The sequence below is a fragment of the Hetaerina americana genome, unplaced genomic scaffold (genome assembly GCF_022747635.1).
Source record: "Hetaerina americana unplaced genomic scaffold, ioHetAmer1.1.p SCAF_26, whole genome shotgun sequence".
NCBI classification, from domain to species: Eukaryota; Metazoa; Arthropoda; class Insecta; order Odonata; family Calopterygidae; genus Hetaerina; species Hetaerina americana.
Genome location: NW_027286830.1, coordinates 4,489,954 through 4,512,586, shown reverse-complemented (window position 1 = coordinate 4,512,586; position 22,633 = coordinate 4,489,954). Strand labels below are relative to the sequence as shown.

General features: G+C 35.6%; 1 protein-coding gene across 2 annotated transcripts; it reads right to left on the bottom strand.

Annotated features, from left to right (window-relative positions):
- Window positions 1-6,661: 6,661 nt before the first annotated feature.
- REPTOR (repressed by TOR) lies at window positions 6,662-22,405 on the bottom strand. 2 transcript variants are annotated; one of them, XM_071586818.1, is made up of 9 exons: window positions 22,053-22,405; window positions 21,102-21,610; window positions 20,382-20,969; window positions 19,203-19,301; window positions 18,633-18,864; window positions 18,067-18,243; window positions 17,802-17,875; window positions 17,406-17,528; window positions 6,662-10,606 (listed from the first exon to the last, which is right to left on the bottom strand). In XM_071586818.1, exons 2-9 carry the CDS (start codon window positions 21,559-21,561, stop codon window positions 10,512-10,514), a joined length of 1,848 nt encoding a protein of 615 aa, XP_071442919.1. In that variant the 5' UTR covers window positions 21,562-21,610; window positions 22,053-22,405; the 3' UTR covers window positions 6,662-10,511. The 2 variants fall into 2 exon arrangements, with proteins under 2 accessions (XP_071442919.1, XP_071442918.1); XM_071586817.1 differs by having other exon boundaries at window positions 20,382-21,610.
- Between the last annotated feature and the right edge of the window lie 228 nt (window positions 22,406-22,633).

The following is a 22,633-nucleotide window of genomic DNA, read 5'->3' as shown; positions in this document are numbered from 1 at the left end:
CGAAATTCCACTACCACATGAACATGCAACATAAAACGCTCTCCTCCCCAAGGATAAAGGTAAGGAATATGATCCAAATGCTGCAAGTAGCGGGTGGAACCCCCACGGAGAGGGACGAGGGTTGGAATTGAATGCGGACAGAGCAGATCAAGCAATACTTGTTAAGAGCCCTACACTATTTAATGGCATTCTAATGCGGTCATGCAGGAAGGATTTTGAAAACACATCTGGCTTAACACCCTGACAATTATAGGTTGTCAACTGAAAGACATCCTGACTAAACTTCATATTCCTTTTTTTAAATATTTCCATTGTTCCAATGGCAGCACATATTCTCCTCAAATTTCCAAATCCAAACTGATCTTTCATTAGGTATGTGCACACTGTATTGTGTAACCTACAATTTTTAAAACTTAGCCATAAGTTAGGAAGTTAAATGTATGGCTCCAGTGATCCTCACATCATGTCTCAATTCTCTTTAGGAGGAGCCAGAATTTTAGTCCCTATCTTGAATCTCTGTCTCATCACTAGATTTTTCATTTCTCTCTATAACATGCAAACATATGGGAGATAGATAATCTGAGGAAATACATCCCTCATTTCTGAGTAAAATTCACTATGGAAATCACAAACTTTCCACTGATTTCTAGGTTCTATTAAAATGTCCATATGTGATCACTGTGGTATGGTATTCCAGTGAATAGTGTACTGCCTTACTGACTGGAGTGCACAGGCCCTATTCCAGGTGATGTGATGTCACTGGACGTCAGCTTCTTCCAAGCTGCGTAATTTTTTTGTGCTAACAGATCTTAATGGCCACAGGGAAAGAAACTGGCCACCCTTCTGTAATGCATTAATTTCACATGCCATCGAGTTTAGTGTTCAGGATGTTATATATACTCTCTCCTCATCACCTTTGAATTAATTTTGTGGCTTTCTTTGTGATCATTCGATCCAACAGAGCCATCCTTTCGCTACCCCTCCATCATTTGCCTGATGTCCTCTCTTCTATCAGCTTTTAATATTCCATTGCCGAACAAAATATTCTGCATTTCATTTGGTGACTCCATTCCTGCCTCCTTTAGATTTCTATCAACCATCCTTACTCTTCCCCCACCTTGTGTAGTACGTTTCAAAGTTCTAATGTCTTTTTTGAACACACTTGCTCAACATCCCTGTCATCAATCCTCTTCTAGTGAAAGTTTATTTGCCAAATGAAATTCTTCTTATGTCCGTTCTACTTTGACCATTATGGTCCAAAAAAATTGCAAAAAATGTAAACTGTTCCACCTTATCTAGTTTTTGTCACCCTATTTTATAGTTTATCTTAGCCATTCTCATTCTGGAAAACCAATTAACCTTCACTCGACTTATTTTCATTATCATCTCATAGGTACCTATCACACTGACTTCCTTATGCACTCAAAAATGTTTGCATCTCTTTGCTGACTGGAAAATAAAGCTTGATCATCCATTAACCGGATTTTATGAATTCTCCAGACTTCTTAACCTGATTTTATGATCATTGATTTCATGAATTCTCCAGACTTTCATTCCCATCTCCAGTTCTTGCCATGCCTCATTAACCATTTCCTCCACATATAAGTTGGAAAGCATGGGTCTTACCTCTACTTAATACTGCCCATATTGACTCTCCATCAGCTAGCTATACCTGAGCAGCCTGAGATATTTGCAGGTTCTAGATAAGACTCATAACCCTCCAATTAATGAAAACTATTTTATGCAATATATCCATTTATTCTAGCCAACTGACTCCGTGAAACATTGCAAAATATATTAAATATACAAATAAATCAAGATTATATTCCACTATCCTTTCCATTCCAGCCTTATTACTTTGATGGAATCATGTGTTCATCTCCTCTTCCTCAACCCAAACTGATTATCATGTAAGTGATCATTTGGCCTACTCTCCTTCCTCTATTGGATGTTGTAAGTAGAACCTTAGTCACAAGTAAAAACCAGAATTATTGTTTCATAGTCCTCACATATGCCTGCATATCCCTCTTAGAATGTGAATTAACACAGATGAAATCTTCCAGCCAACTCCCTTTCTTGTGCTACGAATTATCTCATAAAAACTCTTTCCTCCCTTGTTTTCCATAACCCATAGATAGTTACACGGGAAAACATGGGGGGGGGCCATAAGTACCCGGCCTGACCTAGAGATGGCGGTAGTGGTTTGAAAATGATCACTGTATTAGAAAGTATGTAATCTATGAAGCTTATCTTTCAAGTTTGAAGGCACTACGTTGTATAGTATTTGTTTGGCAGCCATGAATATTGAATGTTTTCAGTGAATTTGTAAAAATTGAGAAAATTGGTCATCGTTATGTGATACCATACTTTTATTTTAAAGGCCTCAGCCAAATCAATATAAAAGCAGAACTGGATGCTACTTAGGGTGAGTCTACTCCTTAGTTTACTACAGTAAAATATTGGGTAGTTGAGTTTAAACGAGGCTATACGAGCTGTCAAGACGAGCATCGCATTGGTCGACTAAATGAGGTGACAACTCCAGAAACAGTATAGAAAATCCACTTGGTGATACTGGATGATCATTGACTGAAAGTGTGCAAGCTAGCAGATGTAGTAGGCATTTCAAAAAGTGTGGTGCATCTCATATTAACTGTAAAATTTGGACATGAGAAAGCTGTGTACAAGATGGGTGCCGCGTTTGCTCACACTCGAGCGAAACCAGTGTTATGAAGATGTTCCAATTGAGTGTTTAGAAAAGTTTCACCATTAAAAAGCAAAATTTTTGTGCCGTTTCATAACCATGGATGAAACATGGGTCCATTACTTCACACCCGAGACAAAAAACAATCAAAACAATAGATTCAAAAGGGAGAAACGCGTCCAAAGAAGGTGAAGACCGTTTCACTGCAGGCAAGGTCATGGCATCAGTTTTTTTGGGATGAGTGTGTGATAATTTTCATTGACTATCTTGAAAAAGGAAAAACTATCAACAGCGAGTATTATGCAAAATTATTGCAACGTTTGAGCAAAGAAATCGAGCAAAAGCGGCTGCATTTGGCTTAGAAGAGTGTTGCTTCAGCAAGACGATGAATGCACCAGCTCACAAACCCATTATTGTAATTGCCAAAATTGATGAATTAAAGTTTGAATTACTACCTCATGCACCCTTATTGCCATATTTAGCCCCCTCAGATTATTTTCTGTTCGTAAACTAGAAAAAATGGCTTGGTGGTCAAAAATTTTCCAACCGTGAAGGAGTGATATCGGCATATAATGGCTATTTTGAGGAGCAAGAAAGTTCTTATTATAAAAGAGTATCAAACTTATTGAAAATCACTGGGAAAAGTGTATAGAGCTGAAAGGAGATAATGTTGAAAAATAAATCCATTTTTTTCCAAAATTTTTATGTTTTCTTTGCTGGTTCGGGTACTTTTGGGATTGCCCTTGTATTATCCATCCCCATGGACTATTTGATTCAATTCCCTTAATATTTTGCAATCAATTATTCCTGGGAAATTAGCTATCCCTATCTATGCCTTATTTCTCTATGCCAGAGCTTGCTGGCCTAGTCTCTTTACCATTTAGATCCTTTATATATTTTTTTATCTCTCATGAATTTAATTTGGTTCAATTACTAAATTTCCTGTCATTTTTTAATACTGCATAGTTTTCCTTCTTACTTCCTGAAATTACTTACACTTTTCTCTACAGCACACCACCTGTGCACTGTTAAATTTCCATTTACTTTATACTGTATTTTCCATTATGCTCCTTTCACTCTTTTACTTTCCTGCTTCAGTTTATTAATGATCTCTTTTTACATCCTTCCTTCTTAAGCCATGTGTACATTATTCCATTTCCTACCTTTGTCTACCTTCCTGATCATCTCATTGGTAATCCATGGCTTTCTTGTCCTCTTCTTAACAACTGTTCCTAGTTTTGTTTGTGGTTTTCGATGTTCCCATTTTTCTTCCATTATATTCATCTCTATTCCCACACAAAATTCTATCATGGTTATCCTTTCTTTTGTCCAGAATGAGTCTACATTTCCTCCACCATCTTCCATTTTAAGCTTTTGAATCCGAAGTAACATTTCATTAGTACTAAATAATGACCTAAATGGATATCTGCTCCTGGGAAATTGTGGTTTGATCACACTAGTTCTAAATCTGAACCTAAACATGATACATTAGAACTGATATCTCTGAGTCCCCAGGCAATTTAATAGGAGAGGTTGAGAACTCTATATCTACATTCTTCCATTTTCTCCTCTCATCCATCTTTGTAATCATCTCATCCGTGACCCATGGTTCCCTAGTCCTTTTTGCAGAAACGGTTCCAATAGTGTCTTTTGTGGCTTTAGATAACCCTTTCTTGATACATTCCCATTTTTCTTTGATAGTACTTAGCTCTTAACAGCCTCCATGATTTTCTCTACAGCCTGCTGGTACTCCTTTTTTGTCAATCGGTTTAATGCTTATACATTTCATTTTCTGACCCGCCGCCCCTGCCTTATCTTTTCAAAACAGACTACACATTTCTTAACAACTAAATTGTGGTCAAGAGTCTGCATCCGCTCCCGGGAAGCTGTGCAAATTTATCACACTGATCCTAAACCTGTGTCTAACCAGAATATAATCTAGCTGATACCTTTCTGAGTCACCTGGCATTTACCATGTATACCTGCGTCTTTTGTGGAGTCTATACCAAGTGTTGGTGATGACTAACCCGTCTCTGGCAGAACTCAACTGCTTTCTCCTGGAGGTCATTCCTTGTCTAAATCGTACTCCCTCACCCCATCATTGTCTCTCCCTTCGCATTCCAAACCCTCATCACCATTAAATATTTTCCTGCAGCAACACACTCGAATGTCTTTCAACTGATCGTATATCCTTTTGACCTCTTCCTCCGTATGGTTGCACAGTGGCATGTATACCTGAATAATAACCAAGTTTGTCGGTTCTGCTTTTATCTCTACGAGTAATATTCTATCCATCTCTTCCCATCCATCCATATTTACCCTTTCCGTCTTTTGCTTAATATTCTCCAATTTTCCTATCCTCATCATTGTCCTAACATTCCACATGCCTATTCTAACTAATTTGGTCTTCTTCTCCTGCGTCTTCTGTCCTGCTGCTGCTGGTTTTCCCTTGCAAGGGTTTCATGGGATGACGACCGCGGAAGCCTTGCCTCCCCTGCTGCCGGGCACGACACACGGCCGATTGGGCCGAGCCCCATAGTTGCTAGGACTCACATTCTCAGTAGTATCCATCATTTAAATCTTGGGAATTATAATTGAGGTGGTTTCCCATTGCCCCCCTTAATAGTGTTTTTAACGTGACACCATCACTTAATGGCCGACCCACTGGGGTCAGACGCCATTACAGCCACCTCACTGAGGAACAGATGTTGTGTGGACTACCTTTTGTCTGGCTCCTAACCTTCGACCTATCTGACATGGGTGACCCTACCAGGAGCAATTATTATTAATCCTGCCAGCACAGCTCAAGGGATCATTGGAATGCACCAGCCCTTCCACCACGTCAAGGTTGTGGTCTGGGGAGGGGTCAGACAGGAATATAGGAAAGTGAATTACAATTTAATTCAGTATGCCTGCTTAAGCCACTGGAAAAAATCATGCTCGATGATAATCATCTCCAACTACTCATTCCTGTTATTTCTGCAAAAAACATTCAGAGCTTATTACTCATGTGGAGTCAATCATAGCGTAGGCCAAGCAAAGTTAAGAAAAATAATCTGAAAGGGGAAGCATTTACAACAGTAAGAAACAATACGCAGTGCTTTATTTCCCAAAGCATCAGTAAAACTGAAGGACCGCATTTGAAGTTCACTACCTAAATATCAGGAATGTCATTGTTTCATGGAGTTCCACTTTACCAAACAAATTTGTAACAGCATATATTGCTTGATAACGCATTGAAAATTTTTTATGCAGGTGCTGCTAATGACGGGAACTGGAGATTAATCTCATTGTTATACTAGAAACACCTAAATATATCTTGCTAAATGCCATAAGTGTGACTACATTAAGAAAATTGAGTGAATGCACCATCCAGGTCAGCAATTCTCTTGTGTAGCAAGTTTGAGTAATTCACGGTGAAGCGTACCTTACACAGAACATGGATTGGACAGTATCATTTGTCATGTATCACAATCATCAATCAACAGGAAGTCTGGAATTCACTTCGAAGGACAAGTATATCATATCTTGATAATGAGATGGCAAAAGTACAAAGAGTAAACATTTTCTCTAAGAAATAAATATCATGAATCGGTCCCACAACAAAAATTAATATAAAAAAGAATATACCCATATTTTAATGTAAAACATGAACTACAGCCTCAATATAAGCAGCCTTCAAGAGGGTAAATTATGGCAGAGGCAGAGAGAAAATAATTGCCTAGACATGAATTAGCAATAATTTCAAATGAATCCAAAAATGAAAAGCAGGTAACTTTCATAAGTAAAACACATCAAATACAGATTTTTCCAGAATGTCCACCAAATTCCTAGTTTCACAGGAGATCAAGACTCCCTGAGTTTCCCAGGTCGGAATACACACTACAATAATTAACAGGTTTAGATAAATCCTGAATAATACAATTTCTCAGCATTTCTCCAAGAAAATGTGTAGGCATGGGAAATAAAATACCAATATACATGAATGGTTATGATATATTGAAGTATTTACAAATGATTTGATGCAAAAATTTTGAATTACATAAATAGTCATTACATATAGAAATTATGGAACTATAAAAATGTACAGCATATTCACTGTTAATAATAATTATGGCATAACCAACATATCATGCAATGATGGTTATCATACAGTTTTCTGTAAATAAAAAATTTACATTATACATAGGTGAGCAAACAAGTCTATTCATGTCATTTCATAGCACAGAAGAGAGAAGAATATGCAATAATCATAGCTTGGAAATAAAGTTGAACTGATAAGTAAGGATGAGATACTAACTAACAACATTCTGAAGATATTACAGTCTTAAAATATTTTCATCTTGATAAAACAACACTTCATGGTTTTCTACTAAAAGAAAAATAATTTTCTATACGCCTTCAAGACCATTTCTTAACTCCATATGAAAATAATGGAAAAAATATATGTGAGCTATGCATTCACCACATTTATACAGAATCTCAAATATAAAACATTTCTTCTTGACCAAAATAGAGCATCTGTTTTAATATCATTTTCATTTCTGCCTTCCTTATCAAACTATTTCCAAAATCATGTGAACAATACAAACAATATCTCTCAAGTAAGGTACATCACTATATTTAGTAGATTTAACATTCTCCCCTACACAAATTTCGTGCAAATTTGAAAAATTAATAGATTATAGGATAATCAAATTCATAGCAGCATATGCAAATGTAATGATTGGAGATTAATCATTTTTCAGTTAAGAATGATTAAATAAACAACAATAAAGACTTCACAAACAGCATTGCTGCATAATTAAAATTTCTCGAGCCTATAAAGGTGCTTCCATAAAAATTGTTCTTCCCTTCATCTCATGGACACAATACAGAAATGCTTCAATAGAAACTCAGAAAAAAATGATTCCTCAAATTATAACTTAAATGATCACTCAGTTATACCCAATATGAACTACGAACTCTCCCACAAACCATTATAAATAATACCCCCTCCCACTCATACTAGACAATCAATCAATACATGGTATTCCTGGCTTAAATCATAATGACAACTCAAGTTCATAAGAAAAATTACACTCCATAGAGAAACTGAGAATGAAACCAATATGGTAGAGTTCACAATTTACCAAAAACAATTATTAGTATTACAAATTAAAAAATTAGACAAGAACATTTGTACTACTCTCTATTTGACTGATAGTAAAGTTAATACCAATAGACATTAAAGACTAGCCACAACTCTTCAACCAATGCCACTGTAAAAACCAAATGCTAATCAGCATTCTAAAATGCTTAGAATAGAAACATTATCTGTACGTGCCTACCAGCACAAATTGCAGGTATAGAACAGAGGTTATAATTCACCAAAATTATAATGCACAACCATAGATTCAGCTGAAAACCACTTCTCCTTAGGCATGGAATGCAATCCATTTTACAGACATGTTTGCCTACTTGGCATACACCAAGTTTCCTGAAAATTATAATAAAATGGGTGTGGCCAAATTGTGACTTTAAAACGTTTTTATTCAACAGAAACAATGGTAAAATAAGTTGTTAACCTTAAAATAAAAATGGGATATGGCTCAGAAGTGGAAATACTGCTTACATTAAAGTTATCTGATGACTATCCAGATCATATTATGAATACTTTTGATATTAAATCCTTCACCAAAAGGAAAAGGAGTTACATGCACGAAACTCCATTCTTATGGCATAGCTTAAGTTGTTTCTAAAAGCAATGGTTACATATAGTCTTTAATTACAAATCACTCATCCTCCAAAAAGAATGTGAAAGATCTTATAGGAGTCATTACTCACTACAATAAGTAACTACTACAATAAGCTTGAAGAAAACTGATATGGTGTACTCTAATGCTCATTAATCAAGAAAATCATAATTTTTAAATTACTATCTGAAAAGTTAAAAATCACCTTCTAAACATTTACCAGTATATATACACATTCCTTCTAAACATGTAATAAAAATATATGTGTTCTTAAAGCTACATATCACAAACATATTTAGTAATAATTTTATATAGGACAATTATATGTATCAAGGGGATAAAACGATCTTTGAATGAAACATTATCACAAGAGGCCCTTTGAAACTGACAAAGGAATTGTTCGGTAGCTAGGGTTTAACTGCTTACATAATTCTACACTGGTTACTTAAATTTTCTGTAACAATTTATTTGGCAACAGTTTGTGGAGTATACCAAAACAGAAATTAAAATAAAAACATGAAAAAGCATGCAGCATATAATATTAATAAAACCTTTATAACAATGCACAGCCATATCATTCTGATAGAATATAACTCTCCAAATATTCATTCCTTAACAAAGGTGGAATAATGGTAGAGAGAAAATAGGATTAAACACATTTACAAGCAGGTACCAAAAGCATAAAAGACTTGTGATAAGAGATTTCCATAACTCACGAGCATGATTATATACAAGGGCCTTTGAAATTACGTAAGTAAATATATTCTATAATCTTATGGTAACTTTTATCATAAATATTCAATATTTTCATCACAAATTATGATTAACTAATAATCCTTGTACAGTGGTGATTTATACCTTTATATATAAAGTGCATTGGTGTTGAAATTATGCCCTGAAATATACACACGGTGAGGCTTATCTGTAATCATAATTTAATAACTTCATAAAGAATGAATAATTCAGTGGCTATACATTATTATCTCTGGGTTAATGAAAGCATTCCAATAAAAACTTTTTTAGCATGTGCCAATGTCTTAGTAAAAATACTGAAAATCAACATGCAGTTCAACTCTTACATAACAAATATTTCACAAACACACATTTCATGTGTCAAATACCTATTTATAAAGTAACAAAATACAGCTCTGAGAACTTCTCTAAGTACAATAATTTGATGGAAATGATTAACAATGTAATCTAAATATACCTTACACATATTTAGGAACTATAGATCAGTAACTGATTCAGATAAATATAACCAAAAGGATATTGTGTGAAATGAAAAACATTTTAACTCTCAAGTAAAACAGATCAGAAGAGGCATATCACTGCAACTCTACAATAAACATAGATAAAAGCATAGTCTCAATGACATCAAAGAACACAGTTTAAATGCTACCTCTATGATAAAAGATGTGTTTTTGGAGGATATGATATTTTTCCAAAAATTAACTTAATGTTGCAATTAGATATCAGCTGATGCTTTTACAAAGCCATGCCAACCTAAATTTGAGAGTGATGTACTTTTCTTCAAGTAGCTCTCTACATATCACTATCTAATTTTTGGGGGGCTAATATTAATATTTTTAATAAGAAAATTGAGAGGCATTATTGCAAATTAGGTACGGTCAATAAATGAGCATCACCTGTTTGATATAAAGAAAGTATAAACATTATAAAACTGCAAGAATTCAGTTATAGAATTCAAGTATAGTTCAAAATTAACCTTTGGTGAAGTTTAGCAAAGAGACTCAGAAAATTGATGCATAACAAACTTTTCATCAATCACCATTTACTTGGCAGTGCCTGCACTGACTATGGACATTAGATCCAAACAACTACAAAAAGAACCAGCTTTCAGACAATGGTGAATATTGTGTATCACCTAATCAATAATGCTTGAATTTTTAAACACCTGACAGTCACACAAGTACACACATAAGAGCATAATTGATTCCGTCCATCACAAGCATTTCATTAAAGAATAATTGTACACAGTTGCCCTGAAGTTTTGAACAAAACCAATATGACATTATCCATTATAAGCAAGTCACTTGAGATATTTTATTTTCTCAGATCTCTTCCAAACCTCCACCTGGGGTGCCACTCTTCACCTTTTCCAGGACTTTATTCACAAACTCTGTGGTATGGCCAGCTATTTTGATTTCTGAAAAAGAGAAAATACAAATGAATGAGCTCAATTACTATAAAATGCAAACGAACAACTTCCCAATTAACCAATTTTATGATTTACTTTATTACATTTAGCTTTAATATCATTGGGTAGCCTAACATTGAAGATAAGAATCTGTATGGACACAGACTCTACACTTTTACATTTCTTTGCCTTGCCAAACAAGAAACAATCTAGAACAACTATAATTAACACTTCTTCAATTCCATATGCATTCGACCTACGTTCTTTCTATCCAACATCCTTATTCATTTCCTAATCTTACCAAGCTGGCCTAACATCCTCCCATAAATCACTTCCCATGAAATTCATCATGGAGTGGACAAAAATCATAATATGAAATGAGTACTCAGCAGAGTCACAGCAGCGAACCTTCAGCCAAAACTATTTATAATGTATCAGTGTATTATCATTTTATTGCTTTGCTACTTTGAACACATAAACAGCATCCATGGGAGGTATCATTGCTGCTAAATAGTTCCAGTCAATCTCACACATGTGCTGCAAAGTAAAACCATTGGTGACAATTTTTGATATCTGCCTAAGCTGAAATATTAAGGAGTATTGTATTTGCCAAGGAGTTTATTTTCACATAGTTATTTGATTAGAATGTGCACAGGACTTCCAAATATGAGTTTTAAGTTCAGCATATGAAGTGTGGATAAGTTTAAGCTCAATTACGTCAATAATTATTGACGTGAAATCTCCTTATGCGAGGTCCGCTTCTCTGGCTTTTCTAGATGGAAAGTGATTTGCTGAGAGCTGCGTCATGTAACAATGATGTCCTATTTCTAGCTGGTTGTTATTGTTGTACATCTAATTGACATTAACATGATTTTGCTTACAATGTTATTATTTTCAAATTACCTATATCCTACTTTAATATTCTTGGATCAGTGAAATGCTAATTAATGGGTACCTGACTTGATCAATAATACAATAGGAATATAAAATTCCCACATCTTTTGGGAAAATTGAGTAGAATTCCGGATTCTACCAAGTGGCCTATTGTTTCACCTAAAGGTCTGTGTTGTTTCTTCATTTCGTAATAAGATATTAGGATTTGGTATAATCCATTAGCAAATCAAAATGAATCAACAGTAATTGCATACTGCTTTTGAATGAAGTGCCTATCCCACCACTCTCATCACATTAGCATTGTGATATGAAGCACATATTCTTCTGACAATTTTATTATTTCATAATGCAGAAGTATAAATTTGTACTTTCACAGTATTTTATTTAGATTTAACCCTGTTTCAACAACCTTGACATGAACGTCAATTATTTTAACTTTGCAAAATATTTAAGTGAAGTCAGTCGGCTTGGTGAATCAGTCACACACTAGACGAACACCGCAATAGGAACTAAACAAAACAGCAGAGTATTTCTTTACTTGTAACCTTAAACTATATAATTTCATTGTAAAATAATAAATAAACAGGAGCGAGAAGAAAATTATGTAATACATCCTTAGAAAATATTAATAACATATAACAATGAACTGAGCTTGAATGGTTTGAACAGCATTTTATATGGGCAGGGCTATAGAGTTCACAATACTATCACCATTACCCGAGGTAAACAATAGAACCAGCTAAATGCACTCCTTGCACAGTCCCTATTCAGTTGTAAGATGGCACTTGTTAATCATTATAGAACATGGGGAAGTGTGTCAACATGTGAATTTTATGATCCTGATGCCTGGCATTAGTAACGACCTGGAACTTTTCTGTTGTTTCAGATGTTGTATGTTCATATTATTTTTTCTCACCCTTGTCTTCTCGTGTCTCTCATAAATAATAAGTCACAGATTTGGACAAACTTGATCTACATCCAATCAATTCACATAAGGTGGGGATGTGTTAATCCTGTAGATGGAGGTCTACTGACTAATCTAATGAAAAGACAATGAGCAGAGAGGACTGCAGAGAACAACAAATAATTGATACTTGACTTTGAAACTTAAGGCCCCAAAGGCATGTCAAATTCACACTTTCAGACAGAGCAGGCAGGTCTGTTCTTCTCCTTGGACAACCATTCAGTTTCCTACAAGTTCTAATAACAAAGAAATTGCACCACTTGAACATTTAAATGGGACTATCCAATGACATCACCTGAAATTAGGCAAGGCTCCATCACCAAAAACACCCACAGGGCTTCCACACATCCAATAAGAATCAACATGGGACAGTTGCAAAAATAAAATTTTCTCAATTTTTGGAATAATGAAGTTGCCAGTTAGGAAAATGACAAATATTTGCAAAATATCAAATAAATAATCCCCAGGATTTGAATCTTAAGGTTAGATATGAGACTTAGAAATGTCATGAGAAGCAATTTTCTTAAGGTCTTTGAATTTCAACATCTAAAATTGTTTTATTAAATGCTAACAGTGGGTCTCATGTTACAAGTTGTCTTGTATAGTATAATAACTCTAGATGGTTTATCAAAATATCTCTAAAGGGAATTTGATCAGTTGGAAGATTCAATCACTATACTTTCCGCACTAGTTTTCTACAATTATTCCTAGCTTAACACACTCTTCTAGACAAAGGTAATCACTTCAGTTATACTACTTAAAATAAGGAGTTCCCCATTTTCAAAACATCGTTTAACTGATTTACACATTTTGTTAATGTGAAGAAATATATACTGTGCCATCTCTGGGAGACAATACAGTCATAACCATGGTAGACATCATTGCCTTAGCTGCCACTGTTTTAGAACTTCATATAATTAAGGGGAAAATGTCACTAACATATACTATGACATTTTCAACATGCTTTTCAGATTAAAGGGCAACACATTTGCTATCTATAGTTGCCTAAGAATCCTTGGGTATTTTAAATTAAATGACACAGAAGCAAATTTACAGGACTAACTTCCAACAGAAAAATAAAAGAGTTATTTATAATTTTAACCATTGATAATTACTAACTTCTCCCCAAACATGTTCTTTTCAGTAGAGAGTAAATCATTGATAAACCATCACTATGATTGCAGCGTGTAAATTAACTTTTGGCAATATAAGTTATAATTTACACACACAATTGTAACCCGAGGAGTAATGATGAAACAATTTAAATTTGACACATGAAATGCCAATATTTCTCAGATTCTCAAATAGTCGGGCCTTAATTTTAACTAAAAAAAGTGTAAAAAGTCTAGAATTTCCTTGGAGTAATACGACAAAATACTTACACATCCTAAAATATTCATGGTTACATTCCTAATCACAGAAGAAAGTTTGGGAAAATAATATGATGTTTTTGCTATGCCTTGAGCTCCCTATGGAATTCTCAGTTGTGAATTATATAAGTGAATGTATTTAGTTTACTTTCCAATGGATTGAATGGTTTTTCTGTTTCCAACTTCACAACATATTGCATTAAAGAAGGTTGTAATTTTATTTGTAACTTCAGTATTTCTATTGGTATTTAATTAAACAATTCATTCATACAGTCACTATGGAAAGGAATAGATCGTTACATCTAAAACAAAAACAAGTTCACTCATATTGATTTTGGGCAAGTTCAGCATTTTGTTGATGCTAAGCATATGCATATGCATGATATGGATAAAAAGTATCAGGAACAATTCTTTCCCAATGAGACTGTATGTCACAGGGTGCTTGCACTGTTCAGGCTTGGCAGTGGGGGTTCAAACTTCAACATATGCCAAGTGCCAATCGCCTGGGAGGGTACGTTCAAGCTAAATCCTGTTTTTAAAGGACCCCTGTAGAGTGACTCGGTGCAAGTGCAAAGTGAAGCGAACAGAGGTACACCAACAAATTTTGTACTTAACTGGGGAAACCATTTACGGACTTGTTGGGCATGATTCATAAAGTGTTCAAGGAAGAAAGCATGTCACAAACTGCTATTTTTAAGTGATAAAGCTCTGTAAAAATGGCTGAAAGAGTGTGGAGCATGAGCACAGTGCTGGATGGTCGTCAGCATCAAGAACTGACAACAATGTGCAACATGCATGTGAAGTGCTGCATTCAGACCATTGGCTAAGGGTGTGCATGATCACAGATCGTATTGGCATTGACAAGATGACAGTGGACACCATTATCACTTGATTATTCAGGGATGCAAAAGAGCTGTGCTAAGCTTGCCTCTAAAGTCTTGACAGACCACCAAAAGCATAGTTGAGTGTCTGCTTGCTAAGACCTGCAACGGCATCGCAACAATTCCCCTACCCCCTTACAGTTCCAACTTAGCACCAGCAGACTATTTCCCATTCCCAAAAGTTAAATCCTCTCTCAAAGGCCATCACCATGGAACCCCAAGTGCAGTCAAAGAAGCTTGCATGTGTACCCTTAAGGGCCTTCCAATATCTAACTATCAGGGAGCTGTCGTGGAAAAGCTACTAGAATTACTGCGTCCATGCTCAAGGGATGTGGTTTGAAGTATTTTTAAGCTTTGTAGCAAACCTAAAAGAAACCTATTTTTCTGCAACTTTTACTGTCCCTTCTTATACAAACCTTGTATAGAGACAGTCATCAGTGCAAGCAATCAACAAAATATGACCTTTACAGATGAAAATGAAATTATTACGTAAAAATGAATTTAATAGAAGCTGAATAAAATTTGAAACAACTTTGCAGTCATCCAAAGCATAAAAAATATTGATGAGCACAAAAAGCTTTTCCCATTGAATAATTTTAAAAAGGAACCTGTCAGCTGAATCCAAACAGCAGTGCTATACTATTTTTTTTAATTAACCCATGCAAATATGGGTGACAAAATTTTAAGGGATGCATCTACATCAGACATAGCCAATTTCTTAATCTGAATGAAATAGATGAATGACCATACTTTCCCATAGTGAACAGTTAAAACAATGCTAGGTAAATAAAAATTAAACTGGGAGTCCGGAAATTTCGCCTCTTGTTACATTGCTAAAATGGCATGATCATATCCTTCCCCCACATCACTTCTTAATAAAAAAACCTGAGCTGAGTAACATTATTAAAAAATTAATATTTAATTTTGCAAAATTTAATATAACCCATATTAGATGCCAAGGCATACAGTATAATTTTTAAATACGTGTATTTTTTCAGCACAGATCAATATTATACCTGTAGTATGGGTATTAGAATTGAAATAACACACTCAGTTTTCTTGATGCCTCTGGCAATAGTTCACCTAAGTATCAATTTCCAAAATAATACTAGCCAATTTACAAATATATATCCAACCACAATCACATCTACGAGGGTCATCCGGAAAGTAGTACCCGTTCGTGCCGCATGAAGTGCTGACGACGCGAGTAGCCGCTGGACGAGGTCAGATAGCTTCAGTGGCTTGTCTGCCTTCTCTGAGCCAAGTTGCGTGACGCTAGCATTGCCTGTGTTGTTTCTGCGATTGTTTACAATGTTTAAAAAAATTGAGAACGCCGCCAGTTGTGAAGTGAGGGCAGTGATTAAATTCCTCAATGCAAGAAACGTTCGCCCATGTGATATTCATCGCCAATTAAAGGAGGTGTATGGAGACAATGTAATGGACGAGTCGTCTGTTCGGCGGTGGTGTCGCAACTTCAACATGGGGAGGGGGAACACACACGACGATGAGCGTTCGGGGAGACCGTCTGTCATTACAGACCAACTGGTGAGCTCAGTTGACGAATTCGTGAGGAACGATCGGCGCGTCACAATTGATGACATCTGTGAGCATTTTCCCAATGTTTCTCGAACAATTGTTCATGAAATTGTTAAACACCATCTGCATTATGCAAAAATTTGTGCAAGATGGGTCCCTCGCGTATCTCAATGAGCTGGCGGCGAAGGACTATGCAGCAGGAATACAGAAACTTGTCACACGTTATGACAAATGCCTTAATTTGCTTGGAGATTATGTTGAGAAGTAGTTTAAAGTATCCTCTTTCAAATAAAATTTTTTATGTTTGTTAATATTTACTTTTGTGTCTTTATTTCACGAACGGGTACTACTTTCCGGATGACCCTCGTACTTCTGCTTTGAATGGGTATGAATATTTTTAACATATTATTCTGCATGAAATTTACACATAGAGTAATCAGGGAACATTAATGTGTAGAATTCCAGTGAAACTAAATTCACTGATTGTAAGTAATGTTTTTCTTTTGAATTTAATATTTCCAAGTGCATTTTTCCTTTTAAGATGTACATCAAGTTATCCCCAGCAATATGGTACATGATATTGGGCTTCTAGGTAAGCCTCACACTCCTTTGCACTACTTTTTATCTTTCTTTTTAACCGAAGGAAGTAATTATCTCTTTCATTGAATTGTTAAAATACACTCAAAGAGATGCCCGTCTATTTCTGGCAATTATTCATTGTTAACTACCTACAAAGACTAAGCTAATCATAATTGTTTATTCCACCATATGGTGGTAGGTTACCACATCATCAGCTTTTCTACTAGGCAGTCCAAATCAGGAAATAAATCTAGACAGACTTTTGGCGATAAAAAATACAAATAATTCAACAAACTAAACATGGCTCTCTTTTTATCTCATTCCGCATAATTTCTCAATTATCCAGGTTTGGGGAAATAACCACTGAATATTAATCTATTATAATGTATGCATTAAGAATTACAATACCCAATATAAGGATGTACTCATTTTTAGGACAAGAATTAATTTTTTTTAGCACTTAACTCTTAACTTAAATACTTTCACTCAGAACAATATCATACACAACCAAGGCAAGAACACACAGCCGAACCACTGGACATTATATTTAACAAATCACTAAATTAAAAACAATTTGTACTCACTCATTGCTCCTTTAGAGACTTTCTCAATATGTTTTTGTAATTCTTCAGGATTGGGTGGTGCTCCTGATGTATACCTTGAAGCAATTATGTGTTTCACTTGGGCTATGCCATGGATTAGCCTCCCTGAGAAAAATTGAAACATAAGTTTTTGAAAAATGTTACCCTAGATCTAGCTGAGATCATAAGGGAACAAACCCTTCTCATGATCAGACAAGCATCAAGTTCCAGTTGAATGTACATATTATTTTACAATTATGTTATATTTACCAATGACAATTCGCTTATGATAAATACTTATGGAGATTAAACAACAACATGCTCTAAAAATTCAATATTGAGTTGCTTTATGAAATTCTCCACTAGCACAAACTCAAAGACTATGCAAGCATTACTCACTGTGTTCCTGCTCCAATCCATACAGTTTTAGCTTGTTGGCCTCATGCTGAGCTTTTTTCTTTAAACGGCAGGCTCTGTAGGAAGAAAAATAACGAAGTGTAGAATTTATATGGCTTTTACACATTCTGATTTTAGGAGTACCATTAAGTTTCAAACCATGGGAATTGGTTTAATCAATATTTTATTGCAATAGAAACTCTTGATATACCACATTCTAGGTTTTAAAACACAAAAAATCTAAGCCATAAACAAATGATTCATATACCTTGAGGCAAGTTTATTTTTCTCCTTCCTGGATTTAGGTCTGACATTAACAGGGAGTTCACTGACTGGTGCCATGTCATTAATTATCCTTCCAAGTTTGTCCAGTTCTTTCCCGATGCTGTAAAGTTTCCGAGGGTTCGGTGTAAGGTCATTTCCATCACCCTTTCGAGCTTTCCCACTTCATTGAAAGGGAAAATTAAAAGAAAATATTATATGATGAGTTTTACTAGACAAAAAGTAATTACAAAAAAATAAAAAAATACATATTAGCTTAAGAAAAAGGTTACTCCAACATTTAAAGTATGTTTTACACAACAAAGATCAATTTGTTTCAGAAGTCATTCAGATATAAAAATAGGGGTATTCAAAATGAAGTGAAAATAAGAGTTTTAATTAAGGGTAATCTAAAATAAAACACAAATTTAGAGCATTCCAATGGGAGGTTTTGATTTAAAAGCTTTATTACCGTACACACTAACATGTAAACATACTCTAGTAACACTAAAATATAACTCGCTTGTGATATGGAGACTGATCAGGCTCTATTCTTGCTAAAGAATGGCTAACCTGTGTTTGATTCCACGGACAGAACAATGAGGACTGAACACCGGATCAGTAACTTCATTAAGAACATGAGGGTCTTCAAGTTTGGTCTTTAAGACAAGCCTCTGCCCTTTAGGACCCTTGGCTTGAACATTGTATTGCCAGAAGTATTTTTCCTTCTTAGAACCACCACTACTTATTTTTGTTGGGTCTCTTGGTCCAGGACCTCCTCCATCATCACCATCATCATCAGAATCTGGAAATAAATGATATAATTAACATAAAAAAGAAAAAAGAAAGCAATTCAATATTTCAAATCATGAGCACATTTTTAGGTAGTCACAATAAAGTCAATTAGTAAGGATTAACATCACCACCATGGGTGCTTCATTGGAATGACCTTTAAACTGATAAATCTGGAGATTGGAACTGTCGTCTGAGGAAAGGACTCAACAGGGTAGCAATCAAGGAAATTTGCATAACTTATTTAAAGGAACACAAGCTGTGTAACTTGAATAAGAACATTCATTACATAAAACATGACAACATTATCACTGCCAAGAAGAAACAAATATATGCCAACTTAATAATTACCAGCATCAGATGAAAAATCTTCATAGTGGTCACTATCATCTTCTGAATCAAAGCCTTCATCATGTGAAAACTCATGAGACTCTGGACTTAAAACTCCACCTTCAACAAACACAAGGATAAATAAAAAAATGTACCTTGCATCTTATTTTGGCTTATACATACAGAAAATACAGGCTTACAAAATGCATTTGCTAATTTTATCTGAGTATATTTTGTTAGAGAAACTAAACAAATTAGAGAACATGTTTAACTGCAAATTAAAAATTATTGTATTACATTGTCTAAAATGAGACACTGCAGAGTAAAATTACTAGCTGACCATTGAAATAATAATTGCTCTTCGGCATATAGCAAATGAAAATATAAATGGCCATTTATGTGCAAAATTGACTTAAGGCCATTAAGGAGAATTCCAAATTAGTGACAAAGGCAAACCATTCTGTTAGGTATCCATTACTAAAAAAAGAAAGAAAGACTCGTACTTTTCCACAGATTCTGTGGAAAATCTGAGGAAAAGTACGAGTCTTTCTTTCTTTTTTTAGTAATGGATATTAATTACTTCCACGAAGTGAAGCCTGAAACAATAGAATTCATTCAGTTAGGCATTATAATTTAAAGTTCAAATTAGATTGACCATAATAATGATGAGTATGAAAGATTTCTGCACTGTGATAACAAGCACTGTATAGTGTGTCGGATATTCATCTGCAAAAGGAAATATAAATTCAACCAATGCATAGTAATTGTATGACCTTACCCTTACCATTGACAAGTTAACCATCAATTATAATTTAAAAGTTGGCTATCAATTATAATTCCACTCTAACCATAGATAACTGTTATTCATACAACTCTGTAACATAAATTATTTCTATCACAATACTATTTCAAGAACTATCAGATTATATAACTGTGCGGCTATATTGATGTTCACTTTGAATCTTAGATTATTTCATTATTACATTGTCCAAATGATATTACCCATCGATATTACCAATAAAATGATAGTCTAATTTATATTCTTCAACAAATTTTAATTTTCCAAAAGTAAACCTTTTGGGTTTGCAATGTCTATTTTTGGGAAATATTTCAATAGGGAATTTTTCCTATTAATAAATCTCATCTTAATGTTCTTAATATAATCTTAAATAAAACAAAACTAAAGTTTAGAAAACCAACCAGTGGAAAGGGATGAGGTGGACCCTGCCTCCGCTAGGGAACCAGTGGAAAGAAGATGCTGCCTTGGCTCCCTTCGCTGCCATATTTGTTCCAGTTCTAAGTGCGTTGGTGCAGATGAGGAAAGGCGAGAAACAGGTCCTGAAGGAGTTGGCGAGGCTTCGTTAGGGCTTCCTGAGGACTGTCCACTCTTCCCTGGACCAACAACTTCCTTCCCAACGAGGTGGCATTCTGAGGATGATGATGCAAATGCGCCAGGCTCCTTTTTCAAAAGCAGATCATGGAGCGTGCTGTGCCTGTGATGAACAGGTTTAGAAATGGTACCCACGGATGGCACCGGGGAAGGTGTCTGCGGGGTAGGAGGAGGAGTCGAAGGCCCCAGGGAACCCGACGACCCGCGGGCCGCAAGGGGTGAGGCCGCTTCAAGTAAGTTTCCCGACGAGGTAGACGAAGTAACAATACTCAGAGGTGAGGAGACCGGGATGGACGAGGAGAGGCTGTTGTTCCTTACGGGGTGGTCCGTCATCGACAGGGAACCAGACGGTACACTAGAGGACAAGGCGAAGGTGTCCCTGTAGAACCCGGGTCCTCCTGGCAAGAAGGAAGATTGGGTAAAGAGGGGACCTGGGGTGGATGTGGACATTGTTGAAGTTCCAGATAGGTATTCTCTCGGAGAGGATACCCCAATATGCACACTGGGATTGTTTTGTTTTTCTGGGATACCTCCGAAAATTCCACTTTCGTCGGGGAGTAGTAGATCATCAAAACTTAAATCGTCCAGCAGTGTTTCAGCGTTGGCATTCAACTCGGCTAGGGTTGGGCCTTGGAAGAGGTCAGCTTTATCAACCTGGAAAATATCTTCCTCGTCCATTTTGAACGTATCCTCGCAGATTCTGTTAAAAGACTCCACATCTGTGTCCATTCGGGAGCCCCATCCAGACTGCCCAACCATTTGATAATATCCATCCATGTTCATTGGTAAGTTTCCAGATACACCACCACTCGTACACGTGTCTTCAATATCAAAACCGTATTCACGAATATCGGACATATCCGATGACCTTTGACCAGATGTACGCTTTGGGATGGCAATTCCAGCTACGCTAATATCCATGCCTTGTGGCTCTTGTTTTATTGAGTGTGTGTCTAAGAAAAAATCTCCGGAATAGGCTGGGTCAGCCATCCTGCTGCGGAGTATTTCAGTCAATGCCACAACTCAAATACGGCACCACCTGAAATAAATCACTCGCATTAATGGAAAAATATACTACAAGAAGCAAGATGCTATGGTCAACAAAACATTCCAATTGTTGACGCAATACACATCAGTTTTTAGTCAGCATGCATAGAAGGGGATATCGACATTGATTTCAGCAGCTGACACTAGCTTTAAAATCAGAAAAATTATTTATCGAGTGCAAATGCAGCATTTCATCATTAGTTTACATGTATCAATCTCAAAAGAGCACTCATCAAATAAAAACATATGGTCATGTCCCGACCTTCATCTTTGTTTTGATTGCACAACACTCATGCGGAAGAAAACAGCCAATGAAGTCTTACCATCGCCTATAATCTGAATATTCGAGCATGACATTTGTTGTCAACGATTGGAATTATTTAATATTTTGCAATGATATAATTATTCAGAGATTATATCGCCTATAAGGTTACCTCAAAATATTAAATTAACGTTGGAAGGATCTAGTCGTTTCCCGCGCATGCCACACTTCCGCGATGAAACAACAACACGACCATGAATCCAAGTAATTAAAACTTGAGGAAAATGAAAACAATGTCAGCAAGTTTAATGTTTTCCACTGATACACACAACGTTCCTCTACACTTGGGAAAACAATTTGTGCACAATCAAAGTATGTAAACCAGCTTTTTCACAAAATGTTTCACCGTACGCCTTATCTCAAACTCACAAGAAATTACACAAAGGTCACATGAGCACGATCAATCGCTTCCTTGTTCAGCCAATCAGCATCATCCTTCTAAGGAGTTCAACCAATGGGGAGTTTTGTTTTGCTCTGTCATCCCATGACTGCAGAAATTTATAAGAGAATTTAGAACTGATCACATGTTGTTTATTATACCTAATGGGCTTCATCTTATATAAAATTGATTAATGATCTATTGTTAATATTATTATAGCTAAATTTTATTTTGTGCTTTTAGAAGATGAAGGTGTGGCATTACATAATTTCGATAAAAGTGGGAAAATAGTCAAAAACAAGTGACGAGTCGGG